This window comes from Tubulanus polymorphus, chromosome 2 (genome assembly GCF_964204645.1).
Source record: "Tubulanus polymorphus chromosome 2, tnTubPoly1.2, whole genome shotgun sequence".
Classification (NCBI taxonomy): Eukaryota; Metazoa; Nemertea; class Palaeonemertea; order Tubulaniformes; family Tubulanidae; genus Tubulanus; species Tubulanus polymorphus.
This window is the reverse complement of record NC_134026.1, coordinates 21,712,323-21,731,283: the sequence shown is the minus strand read 5'-3', so window position 1 is coordinate 21,731,283 and position 18,961 is coordinate 21,712,323. Positions and strand designations below refer to the sequence as shown.

The 18,961-nt window shown below is 38.0% G+C and overlaps 2 protein-coding genes across 2 annotated transcripts; one reads left to right on the top strand and one right to left on the bottom strand.

Moving 5' to 3' along the window:
• Positions 1–369: 369 nt before the first annotated feature.
• On the bottom strand, positions 370–3,680 carry LOC141899583 (max dimerization protein 1-like). The gene is made up of 6 exons (XM_074785967.1): positions 3,529–3,680; positions 2,753–2,852; positions 2,448–2,477; positions 2,049–2,163; positions 1,555–1,753; positions 370–627 (listed from the first exon to the last, which is right to left on the bottom strand). The coding sequence occupies exons 1-6, from the start codon at positions 3,581–3,583 to the stop codon at positions 503–505; spliced, it is 624 nt and encodes a 207-aa protein (XP_074642068.1). The 5' UTR covers positions 3,584–3,680; the 3' UTR covers positions 370–502.
• Positions 3,681–5,504: 1,824 nt separating this feature from the next.
• Positions 5,505–18,289, top strand: LOC141899582 (kinesin-like protein KIF11-A). The gene is made up of 24 exons (XM_074785965.1): positions 5,505–5,558; positions 6,315–6,468; positions 6,939–7,166; positions 7,717–7,858; positions 8,814–8,933; positions 9,017–9,141; positions 9,262–9,352; positions 9,461–9,606; positions 9,803–9,899; positions 9,978–10,073; positions 10,324–10,412; positions 10,534–10,831; positions 11,248–11,455; positions 11,987–12,159; positions 12,254–12,382; positions 12,520–12,780; positions 13,021–13,082; positions 13,191–13,290; positions 15,176–15,259; positions 15,572–15,667; positions 15,750–16,133; positions 16,392–16,439; positions 16,746–16,805; positions 16,910–18,289. The coding sequence occupies exons 2-24, from the start codon at positions 6,407–6,409 to the stop codon at positions 17,090–17,092; spliced, it is 3,282 nt and encodes a 1,093-aa protein (XP_074642066.1). The 5' UTR covers positions 5,505–5,558; positions 6,315–6,406; the 3' UTR covers positions 17,093–18,289.
• Positions 18,290–18,961: the final 672 nt, after the last annotated feature.

The window sequence follows — 18,961 nt, the reverse complement described above, 5'->3', positions numbered from 1 at the left end:
CCTGCTGCCGTTTCGTTTGATGATGCACCGCTAGTCTAGAATACGAATCATGATCCGGTGCGAAGACCGAACGATCAAACAGTGTGGAAAATACAAAGGGCTATCATCGTTTTCTTTTCCTTTTTCCTCGAAGAAACTTACTAGTTTTGAGCGGCCGAGCGCAAAAAATTATGTGCGTTTACAATGTCGCATAACGAATGAATCTAGAAGTTTGCGTAACATTTCGAATTATTCTTATTTTTTTCCAAGGGAAAAGCCACAGGTGGCCAGCCAGGAAACTAATGATATATACCAATATATACATATATATATAATACATATCAATATATATTATATATATATATATATATATATGTATATATGTACACAGAACAACATATTATTTTTTTAACAAAAAAAAAAACAACAAAAAAAAAAAACGATGGAAGTGTGAAGAATAATCCACGGAATTCGATCTAGACAGAGGTTGCATATACACGACTACTAGATCCGGTTACCATACTCATAAAGATTCCGAAATCGTCAGGTGCCTAGCTCCGAAACACATGCTGCTGCTGCCGGTACTGCTGTGGTCGTCAGTGTCACTATGATTACTATTGCTATTGTACCCCAGTATGTCTACTTCATCTGCAAGAGAAAAATGGCATTTCAAAAAAAAGGCGAAGCTTTTAAAAAAAGTCGCTGAACAAACGGCGAGCCATAGAATCCAATTTCAAAACAACAGCTTGGGCTTTAGATTATTGACGCACGCTACAGAATGGGCTTTAACTGATTTTGCCGCCAACTGGTACATTCTACATTCATCACAAAAAATGCTTTGTCCGCAAAGACCATTATATTTATCACCTGCCCAGGAAATCTAGGCCACATGCCGGCATACGTCGGCACACGTTCATAGTGCGCTCATGAATGCACACTGCAACAATTAACGTACACTCACATTATTGTGATGATCTACCCCGGTTTTTGAGCCGCGCAGGGTACAAAAGATTCTACCCAACGACAAAGGCGCATGCCCTACCCGGTACAAAGGGGTATCAAAAAGGCGAGAGAGCACCTCATGATATAACCTACTTTTCTCTGATGATGACGACAGATGGCTCTAAATCAACTATAGACACCTGGACCCCGATGTACAGGAATGTGTACCATATCTACATGGCGGCGCAGGTAGCTAACATAATTCTCTAATGTATTCAATTATTGATTCAATTAAACAGGGTTCTTACAGGTTGCCTAAATTAATTTTCCATACCCCGAAGTTACACATTGCCAACCTTGAACAGGTAATGAATGTAGGTCCATTCAAAGTAAGTGCCAATTATCAATACTAAGTGTTTGTTAATATCAAATGTGTAGTAAGACATTTAGACATAGCTTAAAATTCAAAATTCATAGCTATTTTATATTGAGACCATTTTCTGATACAGAAAAAAAAAACCAAACATAGCTTTTCCAGGGCCTCAAAAAAATTCCCATTTTCTTAAACTTTCCAAAACCTGTAAAAAACCCGGTTAAAACTACAACTAGCTAGCTATTATATTGAATGCTTACCAGACTCTCCGGATTCAGAAATAGACGTGGACGTGGATGATGTGGAAGCGCTGCATTCACTAATACTCCGTTCATTGCGTATGCGATATTGCAGGTTTTCCTCGGTTTTTAATTGTTCTAGTCTCCGGCGCAGGTAACGCTGTTCCCGATATAATTGTTCCCGCATTAACGACTGTTTTCGCTCCTTGTCCTGTAATGACTGTGTCGGAAGAAGACAAATAATACATATAAACACAGTGAGCTACAATCGAAATGGTTATCTTAACGAAAAAGGCATTTTCTATTCGAAAATAAGATTACTATTATTTTCAAAGCTAATTCTAATATAACTCTTGTCTGTATGTTGAGCAACAAACCAAAACCTGTTCTGAACAATAGAATAGACTCATTCCCATTTCAGCTTACAGACATAATCACAATAGACCGAATTTTACTGGCTTTCACAGTGCAAACAATGTGGGGTCACCGATTCATTTTTTGTCCCACACACTAACCTGTATAAAATTCCGCGCTTTGGTTAATAATCCTAGCGTCGTATGTCGACTAGTTTCCGTCCCCAAAGGCACTATATCCTTCAGACCTTCGAGGCAATACCTCAGGTGCGCACGCCTGAAAATATACAAATTTTCGAAGAAATGTTATTAATTAATGCGAAAAGAAATCACATCGAAACACCGGAACATGCAACATCCAATCATCGTGAAACATGATGATGCATCATTATAGAAAGTCAAAGTGCACTAAAGATCAATAACACACGGAGCTTCAGTATGCGCAGTTATCTACTCTCTCAGTGCCACAAACGACCTTGACATTGCACATAATGTACACAAACCACCAGCTACACGTACACGTAGCCTAAACAGTAATCAGCAGCATCAAGAGATACATACCTGTTCTTTTCTAGTTCATTGTGCGTGGATCTAATAAAGGAAGAAAAGTGATAGCGCTTTAGATTCACATTTGCAAACGGATGATAAAAGAGAAATAAAGTCTTTCTAAATTTTTTCGAGGCTACGTGCCGACACACTCCCATGTGACAGTTTCGAAATCGTTGCACAATACAAAAAAAATTCCCCGATCTCATTGTAGGCTACATTTGTTTATCAATCGAGTTCTATAATTATTTCCGTAGAACTATCAACTTTTTAGAATTCTAACCCACGCTAAATATGGCCTAAAACACTAAGATTCTTACCGGTTTCCCTGAGATTTTTTCGATTTAATCTTTCTGCTTCGCGAGTGATAATCCATAGATGTTGGCATTGGTAACGTAGTTGCATATCCATGTTCGGCTTCTACGAAAATGAATGATCAAAATGAAATAAAACACACACAAACGCCTTTAAAAATTTGATTTCGAATACCAGTGATGTTTGCTTAGAGTAATTTGTCCACTCAGGGACATGCCTAGGATTAGTTTAGTATCCTAGCCACCTCAAAAGGGAAGGAATTAAATAATGATAGGTCAGATAGGTCACCAAGCCTTAGTAACGCAGATTAAATGCAACAATCAACAATTTCAATAACCATGATTTCATTTCAACCTAATTTCATGTTGGCCTATGCATAACATTCTTCTTAACAAATTGTGAAATATGGAAAGAGAGAGCAAGAATTTGTTTGACTTTGGTCTTAGGTGTAGTTAGTAGGACTTTTGAGATCCTTCCCGGTGAAAATATTTCAATTACTCATAATCAATATTTCAAATCCACGATCTGGCTCAGTGGCAAGATTCTCAGCCATTTTTCTTACAAAAAAAAACAATGCGGTTTTTACATGGGTCGTTAAACTGAAAGTGGTCCATCCAACGGTTTGCCTACGTGGCAAATACAACAGTGTACACAGTACATATATCCTAAACGTCAATACACAAAAAACAACAGCGCAGCACACGTCACAGTGCTCTACTAATTTCTACATAATAAATCGCAAAAACCACTACGAAAACATCATGATCAGGCAATAGTTTACCTCGTTCCCTTCGTTCTAAGTATTCAGCAGCTTGAAGCAATACGTTTAAGCTCATGTTTATAGCCGTAAAAGTGAGTAGGGTGTATGTAAATCCACAGAGATTTAGGAAGTAAAGGACAGTTCCGTGTCTACACAGTGCGCGATCCAACAGCTCTCTCAAAGTACTCAGCGACGACGGCTCGGTTTGTTTACAATTTAACATCGGTAATCCCGAACTAACCCGAACCCGAATTGAGCTTGGCGATTGGTCAATTGTGCCTCGTAAGTTTCCGGCGAATTTCGATCGAGCCAATCGCGAACCGTTTCATCCAGCGCGTGCTCCATTTCCTGCCACATGAGAACCACGTGGGCTGCCTGATCACACGCGATCCCTGCATCAATGCGATGCTCAATCTAGCTAACTCGATTAATCAGGAAATTAGCGTAATTATTTTTTTCAAAAGGAAAAATTTCAACAAAATCTGGAATTGAGCAAACTATCAAAATTTGCTCAAAGTGGAAATAGTAAAATTTAAAGTTACCTGCACATTTAAAGTATTTTACCAATTGATTTTTTGATCTTCAGGGAAATCCCTCATGTTTATTCACCCCCCCCCCCCTAGACCCAATGTTGTTAATATTGGAAACGGCGAGCTCCAATTTCCATCAACAAATTGGGTATGGGGAAAATTTTGAAAAAAAACGTACTCCTAGATGCATTTTCGGCCAAATTTTAGTGAATTCATATAAAAATGTCATTGAAAAATGTAAATCCTCGAAACATATTATGAATAAGTTTGTATTAGGTCTATTAATCCAAACACTATGGAGTCTATCCTTCGTTTATGGATACTGGCAAGTTGATACAGTCTATAGATATCATAGTTAAATATGAATGTGAGCAAGTGCAAAGGAAGAGAGATATGAAATAAAGTCTAAGAAATTTTCTTTGACAAAATTTTATGGAAATCGAGATTTTTTTTGCGTTCGTTCCCAATGCACCCCTGGGTTTCACCAAAAATCTTAATGTCTGATGTACCACACAATGGTTGGTTACGCTAGTAGGATCGTAGAGCGACGGAGATCACTGGTGGAGACAATCAGTGCTGGGTGAACCCTGGGGTACGGCTGGGCCTGTGACTCGTACCGCAATAATTATAAGCGCGCGTCACTACGCGTCTCGATCAACTTGATCTCTGGTTCAGTCTCGATCCTTCGATAGTTTCGTGTTCATCACTGACCTATAATATTGGATAGCTTCTAGCAATCTAAGAAAAAAGGTTATTTTGTAGTCAAGGTCATTGTCTCATTGGGTCAACTTAATGATCGCCGCAGGTGTTTCCAATACACGCATTTCCAGGAATAAATGTCAATATTAGTTCGTCAGTTCAATCGCCAGTGTTAGGTTAGGACAAGTTTACAGTGTCATCGTTTTAGCTGGAAAATTGCATATTTTTGTCCAGTCCTTGGGCCTGGTAGGATCCGAAAGGTGCATAGCAGTAAAGATTGATCTTTATCATTGCATGAGTTTTGTCATTGCTCACACGGTGGCGCGCTCCTTTGAACACCAAATGATGAAAATTTCTCACTTAATCTGTTATGAAGCGTAAAACAAAGAATTTGTGACGAAATTGTTCTAAAACCATTTTTCGATTTAAAAAAATTTTATCGAGATAGGATAGACGCCGGAATTCGAACTAATTAGGCGTGTAGGCTACGTAACGGTAATAAAAAAACCTGGGATCGAACGATCCATAAACCTATTCATTAAAAAAATGAAATGCAGTAGCGAGGTTTATAAAACGATTTTAAACCAATTTTCGATTGCAAACTGCATCTACCATATGTAAATCGAAATTATCAATTCCGGACTTACGAACAATATAATAGGATTCGAACCACGAACTCGACTACTTCCGTCGATCGCTGACAGGTGGCGCCTTAAGTAAGTGACAGTCGCTGTCATTGGCTGAGAGCTTTTGCGGCACCATTTTCAAAAATTCGGAACCACCAAAGAAAGACGGCGAAGCGACCAGCGAATTTAGCAATTTGTAAGTGTTATTTTACCGATTTTCGTTTAATGAATATCAAATGAAATACAACAGAAAGTTTGAGCAACTAATTGCGCTAGTTATGTCGGTCAAATTATTGACGAACGTTCGACAGTTGACTCGAAGACGATGAAATTTGTTCGCATCTTTTTCTCTTTCCTCCCACGGAAAAAATAAAAATGGCGGTTGGCTGCAGATCCCCGGACGGAAGGAGCGGGAGCGGGTGATTTAAAAATGATGGATAATTTTGTCATCCGTTTGAGCGCAATTTTTATGCTCAAACTGGAGAGGTATTTAATAATTATTCAAACTGGACAGTAATTTTCGACTGTAGTTAGTCGTGTATGGTGAAAGTTCTAACTTTTGGCTGTTAGTGTTATGTTTGTTAGGCTTGGATCGAGGACATTTTATTTCTAGAAGAAAAAACCGACATTTTTTTCTGAGAAACTTTCTCTGTCGATATTATTATTAGTAGAAGTAAATAGGCTATGTGAAAGAGTGAATGATTTTTAAGTTGACACATTTACTTTAGCCATCATCAGAAGAAGAGAGATATTTTTTCATTAATTGCCAGTCCCATCTTTATTCTTTGCATACACATGAAAATGCAGGAAAATATGTAAAAGTTGTAAAGAAATCATATTTAATCATCGAATTCTAAGTTCGCTGAACTGATGAAGTAAAATGGGATTTATATTGCCTTTTGAGAATCGAAATTATACTCATTATTGTAAAAATAAAATCTTGTATTTGCAGGGTTATTTGATAATGATATGATACGAGTAGAAAGAAAGAAGAAATCGTAGTCGCTTTTATTACTGATATCTAACGGCAACAACGACAACAATATGGCCCCGAGAAGACAGGAAAAAGAAAAGAATCAGCACATTCATTCAGTTGTGCGATGCAGGTCAGTTTCAAAGTTTCTGGACCTAGGCAGGTTTTGATTAACACATATTCCAACTTTGGAATATGTCTAGTGTATATTCTGTTCCAAAATAAAGCACCGTTGCCCGGGTCCACAATTCTGAGTGATGATTTGACCCTGAGTTAACTCATCGAAAATGAACTAATTTCAATTCATGAGTTAACTCTTACCCACAACCACGGAATTCGATCCATAAGAATGCACTTGAGGGTTGGAAGAAATCCAAAACCTGCCTTTATAACTATCGGAATAGATTCCGACCTGATACTTGTCACTATTAACGACATTGAGAAAATTTTCTGTGGATTGGCAAAACTTCATTCGATTTCCCTGATTCTTTGTGTCTGACTTTGTGAAACATGTGCCCGATACAATCCGCGTTTCGGAAAATTCTCCCAACGATTTTCGAATCCGAAATATTGTGTAACTATATTCGTTTTGTCAATTTTCAGACCTATGAACAACTATGAGCGAAAAAATGGATGTTTTTCGGTCATTGAATGTCGGCCCGATAAGAAGGAAATCTTCATACAAGAGAAGCCTCATCTGGCGTCGACGTCGAAGACATTCACGTTCGACAAAGTGTTCGGACCGAATTCGAAACAAATCGAACTCTACAAATCAGTAGTTTTACCAATTCTCGATGAAGTTCTGCTCGGATATAACTGCACCATATTTGCGTAAGTTATGAGCCGAGGATTTTATTAAGAAAAATGTTTGAGAGTAGATCACAGGGATGAAAATCTTCCGACCATAGACAGATTTCCGACCTTTTGTAACATTTTCTTTGTTCCTGAGAACAGTGTAAATCACCTCAATCGCTTTAATCACCTCAATCGCGGGCGTCACATCGGAGCGCTCCTTAAGACGGTTTTTGGCAGTTGTTAGTACAACTGTGGAGTCGGAGAAACCAATATGGCGTCTCATTCAAAAAGCGGCTATAATTCAGGCCCAAACTATTAACATTTTGACCAAAAGGAAGTAAGTTTTTTGGCTAAAAGTTACTGATTTTTGTTCCCTAAAAAAATTCTTTTTTTTTTTGAAAATATTTTCCGACTTTCAATATGGGCCATTTTCATCCCTGAGATCAATTGTCATTGTATTGATACATGTACATCCTATGGGTTATGCTGTCTGTTAGCTTTATTGATTTACAATTGCAATTACAATTTGTGGAGAAAGACCATAAAGTTAACAAGTTAATATTTATCCATGTCGTTTTTCTGGTAGATACGGGCAGACTGGAACCGGTAAAACTTTTACGATGGAAGGTGAAAGAAGTCCTGATTGTGATTTATCCTGGGAGGACGACCCTCTAGCTGGTATCGTGCCAAGAACAATGAATCAGTTGTTTCATCGCCTTCAACAACAGGTAAAAGATTTTGACATAACTCTGTCGTACATGGTTCCCACAGAACAGGGAAATTGGGAAAACTTGGGAATTTTTAAATAATAATTCCCGGTTTGGAAATATTTGGGAATTTGAAAAATCTTCCTCATATCAGGGAAGTATTTGGAAAATTCATTACATTTCACAAATTGCATTTGCCAAGGGCAACTTTCTTCAGCAGTTTCCCTTGAAAATCACCTTTATTAACCAGTCACCGCTAATATGTTGACTGTAGCATGACGATATGTGTGCATTTGCATTTGGGAAAATTGAAAAATCACCCATGAAATACTTGGGAATTTTGAATTCATATTACTGTGCGAACCATGGTCGTATGGATATCTATCTGACAGAAATGGTTTAAAGAGTGATTTTAAATTGTCTTGAGCATCATAGTCTGGTAAATCCGGTGTTCTTGGATTCAAAATCCTGGTGACTGTACACTTCTAGGTGTCCTAAACATATTTTGGGTAAGGAATAACAGTCCCAAAAAGGTCCGTGAAAATCTAATCAACAATGCTCAATCGGCCTACTAATAAGTTACACTAAAATTAGTACAATATGAATAGTGTTCAGGTCTGAAGGAAAGTGCCATTAACGAAAACGTGTCTTAAATTGTTTTCTAATCTAGCTATTGGAAATAATGCTTCTTATGTAAAAATAATGATATAATACGATGCAATAATCTGTTGCCAGTTCCATAGTTGAGACAAAAATCCAAAAGTGATTTTAAAATCTTTAGATTGGTTTTATTTTATGCTGTTAGATTAGCTATAAAAGAATTAAAATGGTCTTAGATTGGTCTTAAAAGTCTAAACCATAACTATGGAACCGGCTCATGGTTTATAGTGTAATCCTTGGTGAGCAGGAACCGCAGGGGATTAAATTGCAAAAAAATTACTTCATTATATCAAACATCATTGATCTTCTATTTCAGGATATAGAATACTCAGTTCGCGTCTCATACATGGAATTGTACAATGAAGAGCTTTTTGACTTGTTGAAAAATCAAGACGACTCGTTGCGATTACGGATTTTCGAAGATTCCGCCAGAAAGGTCTGAAATCGATTCGGTTGTTGAACCTTTCGTCAATTTAAGGCTTAAAAATGCTGAGATGGTTGTTTATTGATTTTCAATAGGGGTCGGTCGTTATCCAAGGACTGGATGAAGTTGTCGTGCACAACAAGGATGAAGTTTATCAGATACTCGAAAAAGGAGCGCACAAGAGGCGCACCGCGGAGACGCTTATGAATGCACGATCCAGGTTCGTCTCCCCTAAAAGTCCAGGAAAATTTGCATCCATTATATGATGATGGCCAACATCGTGTGATTAGGAAAAGCTTCGTTTGTAAGAAAAAACATAAAGGTTTCGTCTTCATTACAGTCGCTCGCACACAATTTTCTCTGTGACGATCCACATAAAAGAGAACAACATTGAAGGCGAAGAACTGTTGAAAACTGGGAAACTGAATCTGGTATGTTTATAAGCCATGCTTCCAAAAAATCAATCCCAAAGTTGAGATAAAGTTGACTCCAATTAAGGTCTGCCACCAGTAACAATTTAGTTAATTTTCCATGCTTAGGTCGATCTTGCTGGTAGTGAAAATATCGGACGGTCGGGAGCGATCAACAAACAAGCTCGCGAAGCTGGTAATATCAATCAGAGTCTGTTGACCCTGGGACGCGTTATAACGGCTCTTGTGGAACACGCGCCACACGTTCCGTACAGGTAGGCATCAAAAGCTTGGCCAGTTGCGACATGAAATTAAGTTTCATTTGCAATAACAAACTAGACTTCAATGAATTAAGAAAATTTGATACAGAACATCATCTGTGATGAGAGTCCCTGTTATCTATCATATTGGAACAAGATTTTCAGGTCTCCTGAAGGTTCCACTCTACATGTAGCTTGGTTCTTGTTTCAGGGAGAGTAAACTGACGAGATTGCTTCAAGATTCCCTTGGAGGACGAACTAAAACGTCCATCATCGCCACTATCTCCCCGGCATCGGCTAACCTAGAAGTACGTAGCTGGCCATTTATTTTAGAAACACGTTTACACAGTCTAGGTATTGATTGTTTATCTGATTTATTTTTAAAGGAAACGTTGAGCACGCTTGATTACGCTTACAGAGCTAAGAATATTACCAATCGACCGGAGGTTAATCAGAAATTATCGAAGAAAACATTATTGAAGGTGTGTAATGTGGATCGTGTAATGCCTATATCACTTACTTTTATCTCTACTAATCTTATATTTTCAATTTAGCCCGGTTCCCTGGACCCAGTTCCACAGTGTGAGTTAAGCTTTAACGACAGAGTTGAAATTAGTTAATTTTCAATGTTATAACTTGGGGAGTCGAATCTACACTCAGAACTGTGGAACTGGATCCAGAATTTTTTTGTTCGACGGGATCCTAATGAATGTCAATGTACACTTACTGTAGGAATACACAGAAGAGCTCGAAAAGTTGAGGAAAGATTTGCTAGCCGCCAGAGAAAAGAATGGAATTTATTTGGATACCGAAAATTACAAGTAAGTTGATCGTATTTGCTCTTTCATAGGGCATAACATCTTCTCTAGGAGTACGGGTCAAGTTTGATCATCGGATCAAAATATTTCTAGTTAAAACATTTTGCGTTGATTTGATTTGCAGCGAAATGACCACAAAAATTTCTCAACAACGCGACGTGATAATCGACCTGGAAGAGAAGATCAAATTGACGACCGACGAATTCTTGAAGATTACCGATCTATTCAATATAACGAAAGCGGAATTGGACGAAATGACCGAACAGCTGCACACGACGACTGTGAATTTGGAACAGACGACGAAAACGCTCGACAAAACGAAAACGAAACTGCAAACGACGATTTACGAACGCAACGCTCAAAAACATCTCGTCAACGAACACGTGAAAACCGAGAAGACACTTTATTCACAAGCTAATGAGGTGATTATATTCAACGCTGGCCCAATGTCATATGTGTATTCCCAATTAGAATTAGAATTAGAATTCAAGTAGGCCTACCAGAATTTGAATTATGTAGTAAGATCGAGAAATGCTGATTTGATTTGTTTGATGCATATAGAAATATGAAAGATTTTACTGAGAGCTTTAATATTGATACTGATTGATTTGATCTTCTCTGACATATTTATTTCAATTAAAAAAATTCAGTTGTAACTGATAGAACTTTTCAAAGGTTAGCAGCCCTGAAGAAAAGTCTCTCGCTAGATTTGCACTGGATAGATAGGATTTTTCCGTGCGATTACCCCCTCTTTATTATCTACGATCATTCTTATAGTATTTTGATTAATCCCGGTATCAACGTTAGTGTAAACGTGTTTCTTTTTTTTTTGTCGCAGTTATTACAAACGGTCGATGAGTCGACGACCGATGTGATCGGTCTTCACGCTAAACTCGACCGGTTTCGCAGCGTCGAGACGCAAAATGAATCGTGTCAGACGCGGTTTCTATCGAAGTTCACGAGCGATATCGGTACCATCGATGCGGATCTGCAGTCGTTCAGCTCATCTCAGACTGACTGGTGTCGGACGATGCAGCACATGTTAGGTAAAAATCATTCACTCCTGCATAGACCTTGTTGTAGCTCATTTGAAATTTTTGAATGTTTATAACCAGTGACAGTTTTCGATGATTTCTCACAGTCCCTATGAGATGACTCCTTGATACGATTCCTTGAAAACTGCTTTTAAACAGAAAATGCTTTTGAAGGTGGTGGAAAGTCCTAATTTGAGCAAAATGCCAGAAACTCCTTTAAAAAAACTCCTTCAATTTTGAGAAATAAGCAACTAGATACTTTAGAAGTGGTTGTGCACTGGACTTTGCCTAATTCAGTTCAGTTGGAACCAGGATCTTTTTGATACCTTATTAGGTGGCTTCCGAAGTAGAAACCAAGTTTAGTAGTGTCCAGCATGGAAATTTGCTTATGAAATTAGGCACTGATGTACTCGCGTTCCGCGCTTCCTTGAAATTTTTCTCCTTTGAAACATGTATCGGGGGAGTGATTGATCTATAGGGACCCCGGTTAAAAACATAATCTCAATTGTTACTTCTCAACTCGGTTGGTTTCGTGCAATGTAGATTCAAGTATCCAAGAACGAAGGGACGAAATGAAAGCGTTATCCGAGGCTACGTCAACTCTTCTAATTGCTGTTCATCAACATAAAGATCTCGTACAAAATCATCACAAAAGCTATTCACAGAATCTTCAACAGACAACTGAAAGTCTATCGCATAAAATACAACAACGGCAGGTAAAATCTTGGAAAAGTATTTCGTACTGATGCTTTATAGAAAAATTTTATTCTAACATGAAATATTTTTTTAATTTTATTTTTTTGTTCTTAGTCTGGTCAGATATCGCATTTGGGCAATTTTAGACAAACACTTTATCAACCTCTGATGGATACTATTCAAGGACGATTTGATGGACAACACCAGGCTTTACAGGACCTCAGTGCAATGGTGAAAGAACAGGTAGGTGTAATATAACAGCATTCTACATTTTGTATCAACATATTTGATTTTTCTTAAAATTCTATAAAAGCTTTCGTGCTTGAATAGGTCTGAATAGGCACTAAAAACTAGAATATGAAATTTTTGATGATTTTCAGATGGCTCGACAAGAAAGCTTTCTCAGGAATTTCGTACAAACCCAACAGCAAAAAGTCGATTCGTTACAATCGCATGTTGTCAGTTACATACAGCAGTCCAATCAGAGCTTCGACCGTCAAAATCAACTCACATCGCAATTGACATCTTCGCATAATGAACTAGCACAAAATATTAAAAAGAAAGTCATGTCGGAAATAAGCGATTTACTGGACAATATGGTTTGTGAACAACAAAATCATCTAAAGCAAGGACATGCAGGTGTAAGTTAATTGAATGATTGAGTTCACAGTTGTGGTGGGTGAGTCTTAAGTGGGTAGCCACTTACCTGCATCTCAGAGGAGAGACGGGGGAAGAGCAAGTCAAATAAATATAAGTGGAACATTTGAAAAGGAGCTCAGAGTTGACTCTCAACTCATGGCTGTGGAACTGGGTCCTGCTGTTAACTGTTTAGACTTTCTGAATAGCCATTTATGATAATGTCATTTCTTCTTGTGTAACAGCTCACCGAGAATGTCGAACAAACGAGAAAGTTGGTCACTGACATGGAAGAGTTAACTTTATGGTATGTTTTCTTTCAATATTTCTAAAAATGCACATTTTTTCGGTGGTTGAGAACGAAGCAAGTGGTAACGAAAATCAATCAACACGTTTGTCTTCCGCTTAATTTCAGTTCATTGAAAACTGTACACGAAGATCCTGCCATAGCGAGGTGCACGTATGAAAAGCAATCACAAATTGACCAGTCGGTAACACAATCGCACATAAAGAAGGTATGTTTCTATTTTATGCTCTAAGCTTTTCTTCACTTTCGTCGACTGAAATAGCATTCGATGCCGCGTTATTATGACTTATTAGTGTTTCCGGGATAATGAATTAAGTTTATGGTCGGAAATTGCTGTTCTCATGAAAGAAGATTTGGTTATTTTGACGGGTTGAAGTTGATTGTGATTATGTGAATATGTTCGTCATACCATATCACAATCTGCTTTGACGTGCCAAGGTAGCTTATTAGGGTGTAACACGGTGTTCAATGCGATTCCTCTTGGAATTCATGGCCATTGGAAATAGTAACCGAGACGCGTTGAAACTGGTTGTGAATATGTCGAGACTTTATTCATATCACAGCCTGCTTTGACGTGTTGCGATTATTCTGTTCTACCTACCATCGCAACGATAATGTTCGATATCAAAAATATGCTCTAATATCATTAGGCTTGGTTAAATGTTAGCACGATATCGAGCAGGCTCCTACAACTTGATTCCTCAACAACTTGGTACAGTTCGGACCAGAAATTTTTTTAATCCCATTAGCAGTTACCGAATTAGAAACTGAGTTTAGTGGTGTTAAGGATACAAATTTGCTTACAAAACCACTTTGTAACCGGTTAACGGAGATAACAGTACTAATTAAGGAGGATTCTACAGTAATTGGCACCTAAGTGATATGGACACTCAAAATTTGAAATTTTCTCCTTGAAAACTTCTTATATCCAGGAATGACTGATCGGTAGGGACCGTGTCTGGACTGTAGATAAAACCAGTGAATTGTAAGAATGCTGCAAAAGTGATTGTATAGATTTTACATGGATTTTTAGAGAGTAATTTTGTGGTGCGTTGAAGGTGGTTGTGAGTATGCAATGTTTAATTCAGGTCATATCACAGCCAGCTTTGACGTGCTACGATTTACAAAGCTATTCAACGATGAAAAGTCTTAGAGGAATGTCTGAATCCTACGAATTGATGGCATTTCTAAGAGGCGTTAAAGGTACCTGTGATTATGTACGGTTATATCATATCACAGCCAGCTTTGACGTCTTTTGAATGCTACTTGCGCGTCTTCATAAAGGAACTGGTCATTTCAAAACGTTAAAGGTAACTGTGAGTATGCTATATTATCTCTTCACTTGAGTGTAATCATATCACAGCCAGCTTTGACGTTTTACGGTGACTATTATGACAGGATTGGAAAATAAGTGATAATAATAATAATAAAGAATGGTGTTTGCCGTGAAGCTAACTTCAGTAGTTGTGACCAACATAATGTTAAATTGATCAAAATTATAACCTGCGCTCGATATTGGAAATACGAATTGGGTCTCCAAAATAGAGACGTCTGAAGTGATGTCAGTGATTACTAATACTGCCCACGATGGACGACTTAAAGACTGTGGTTGATGCAGAAAAAGTTCGAGAAATAGGATATTTTGATACGTTAAACATGGTTGTGTTTGTGTTATGTGTTATTTCATATCACAGCCTGCTTTGACGCATTTTGATATCTACGAAACTGTGACTCCAGGCATAAAAGAGGTGGTGCAAATTTTCGAAATGTTTAAGTTGGCTGTGACTGTGTAGTTTGTGTATTGTCCATATCACAGCCAGCTTTGACGTTTTAAAATGCACAGTGATCAACGCGTGTTGGCCAAGACTTATTGCAGGAATTAGTAATAAATAAATGTTCGATGAAAAAGCTTTATCGTATTGTCGCTACGTCTTGAAATTGAAAAAAAAAACTCTGCAAGTTTGATATTTTCTCAAGAGTTACAGAGGGTAGATTTAGTGCTTGAACTGTAGTAGGATGACAAATTTTATTCGATTGAAAGAACAATATAAGTGCATTGTTACATGAATAAGATTATCTGTATGGTTTTTTAGGTTGAAGAATTAACTAGTCAATTAGAAGAGTCAAAATGTGAAGTTGAATCTGCTGTGTCAAATCTATTGAAGCAACAAGAAGAGGTTTGTTAAATAAGGCTAAAAAAAAATTGATACCTTGTTTCTCCGCTCTGCTGAGCTTAAATGTTGACCCGGCCGGCCGCCTATCTACCCTATACATTACTTTTTTTAAAATCGTGATCAATTTTACCGTAACAGACCCGGCCGCTATAGAAATGAACTGTTTATAAATTTTATCATATTTTACAAAAATGACCCGGCCGCTGTGGAGAAACAAGGTATCATTTTTGTTTAGCCTAATTTTGATTTGCCATTATTTACAGTATTAAGATGAGCTGGTAAATAATTTTTGAAAAATTTTTTTGATTATTTCAGAGTTGCACTCGGCATACGGATGATCTATTAGCTTCAGTAAATGAATACAGCTCGACATTAGAAACAATGAATGAACAGCTCTCTACTGATTGTCAGGTAAACAAACAGGCATTATGTATCCCTGGACCCCTAGTTCGGCCCGAGTTCTATTTCTTACTTCGAATATTTCTCACTTTAGGAGCTTGCATCGAATAGTTCTAGTCGAACGGTGGAGATTATCAGTCTGATGTCCATGCAACAGGAATACCACGAAGAGAACGTCGATCAATTGCGGCACTCTGTCGCGGAGCACGAATCTAGCGCGGGCGATTTCGCCGCGCGAACGTCGCAATCGGTGAAATATCAAGGCGCAAACGTGGAGCGATTCGTCACGGAGGAACTGATGAAAGACGTGCCGACCGGCACGACTCCCGTTCGACGCGAGTTCCCGTACCCGAAACGAATCGTCAAAACGCAGCCTCACGATATTTTGCTCGGTCAATTCCACAAAATGATGCAAGAGGAGAATCTGAACCAGGCGACGACGGTGCCGTTACCAGAGGATAGCGATTATAGTTTACTGGTTAGTAATAGATAGAATTGGATTTCAATTTGATTCTGGGATCATTCATTTATTAAATACGCATTAGGGGAGGAGTCATTGCAATTGCGTACTGTTATGCTTTATGTATATGGAAATTTTGCGTACAGGAAGGGGGGGGATGAAAAAGTCAAATTTCATGCGTACGTAATAAATATGAATGATCCCTGTGCGTAAAATTTGACCCATGCGATGGAATTATTTAAAAGATGAAAATGATTACCTTTATATCTTCTTCAGAATTCGTCGAGTGAAGAAAGTGTAGCTAGTGAAGCTAGTATTTCTAAGGTAAATTTGTTGTTTGATTAATGAAATTTGGCACACTTGGCACCAGTTCCATGGCACTTAGTACATTTCCCCAGTGAACTGGAAGTAATGTGTCAACTGGAAGCAACTTGGAACTGACACTAAGTATGTACTTCTCTGTTAATGGCCTAAATCATTTTTGATCAATTGGTCTGGTAAATACTTACTGGTATTAGTCTGCTTTTAACTCTTGACTGCTTGAAAAATGGCAATCGTCATTTTGCACCTGCAGCAATGCTTCATGTCACTATTTCAGTCTATTGATGTTTGTACTTGATGATTTTGTAGGACTCTACAGCTGATTCTGCTATTGCCGATACAATTGGCTTCAGTTGTGAAGATCTACGGGTAACAATTTGATTTTATCATTTGAAATGAATGGAATGATTACCATTAAGATCACCATCTCTTATATTGGCAAATTTTGTAACCCGATCTTTGTATTATTCCAGCTCGCCGATGTTGAATCGAAAGAAAACATAGAAATCGCCCAGAAAGAGAAGGTTGCCACCGTAGCGCCAGTGAAAAAAGCTCGAATCGCTTCGTCAACTCGGACACCAAAAAAGAAAACTAATGCGGCGACGCCGAAAAGTGCCCCGCGTTCGAAATTACCGCTACGCAGTTCAAATCAGTGAAATATGCAATGTAGATGTGCGCCAATTAAAAGGGTAGAAAAAGGATTTGGAAAGTGTGATATGAGTTGAATAATTTCGATTCAATCCGAGTAGTACTCATAATACGTTGACAAATGTTACGGAAGAATATGAAAAGTATCAAGATTCAGTATATTTGGGCTTGTGTTTTGTAAGATTTTTAATTAAACAAAGTTCGTCAGGGTAGATTCTACCTTACCCTGGGTATCGCCTCGATTTCTGAACAACTGACTTGATTGCGTATGTTAGGTTTAATCATATGATTCCTCGGAAATTCGGGGAAAAGTTTGATGGCTGAAATGATATTCGTCTCGAGATAGACAGAATGGTCTTGTGAGCTCTGACCTAAAGGCACTAGTAATCTTGATGGCATTGTGAATTTGATGGCAATTTTATATTTAAGCGTTTGTGTGATAGGTAACTTCGGTTGATAGTAGAAGAAAAAGTTGATTACTTCATTCAAAAACAAAATTAATGAATGATTGTAGATAGGACTTTTATAAGTGTAATTATGACTGGTTTTTTCGGCGCGTGAAAGGCCTTATTGATTGGTATTTATGTACATGAATATTTAAAAAAGAAATGTTATCTGGATATTTTATTCATAATGGGTTTATATAAATTAATTTTAATGTTTGCTGTACATACAACACAGAATTATAAAATAGCTACTGGTATGCTGTTTGGGGCTGTACAGAAAGTATGTGGGTGAATCAGTACAAAAGTGTACATGGTTAAGGTGGGGGGTCAAGCCAAAACGTGCATTACTTTATATGGGGGACTTGATGTTCAGCACAGGAGTGATTTTTCGATTAAATATTCATCTATTTTAAATTTTGAACATCGTATCAATACCTATTAATTCACTGCCTGTCAACATCATTATTGGGGGGAGGGTGTATGGTCACAAAGTATGTTTGCAAAAGGGGTTTTAGTAAGATAAATGTACTAAAGGCATACATACTGTGGACGTGGGGTTAAAAACCTATAGCATACATACTTGATGCACGGCCCCTTACATGAATTCTTACTAAATCAATGTCTGCGACAAATTTATGGAAAATCTGGACCATGCTTTCTTATGTATTGATTAGTAATTCTACAGAATTTTGTACATTATTATTATGGCCAATGTTATAGTACATGTAATAACTGGTTATTGCAATAAAGACGCCTACTTGAATTATATAGGCAGTTCATCTTTGATTATTGTTATTAGTAGTGGATATGGGTCCAGCCTACAGTTGGTAGGTTACCAGTACATGGTTATCTTCAAATTGCCTTCATTGAGTCGCTTGACCTCCATAACTTGGAACATACTCGCATTGGTTTGAACTATAAAATATATGTACAGTCATACCTCGATTTAACAGAAATATCAGGAATCCCCAAGGGTGGCGTTAAATCGAGGTATGACTGTATGCCCAGTTTAGTGATTGATCTGTTGCCTTGAAGAGCCTATTTACTTTGATTGAGGGTGCAAAATGTAATTACTACACAGCCATGGCATGAAACCATCATTTCATACCCACAGCAGTCTCTAAGCCATCACCAGGTTCGAATCCCTGCCAGGGAGGATGAATTGTCCATTGTGAATGCAGAGCTTATGTTGGGTCCATCAATTGGTTGCTTCAAGTGTTGTTGAAGAATCATTCTCCGGATGTCTACAGTGCATGCATTTCTGAACATTTATAGGGTAAGTACTTCCCTCAACATTTTCTCACACAGAATTTGTCCATCCACCACTGATAAACCTTCCATTGGAACTAAAGCTAAGCTCTGATCGACTTACGACCTAATCAGATCAAATCAGAGGCGAGTCAGTGACAATCGGGAACCTTATCGGCACTA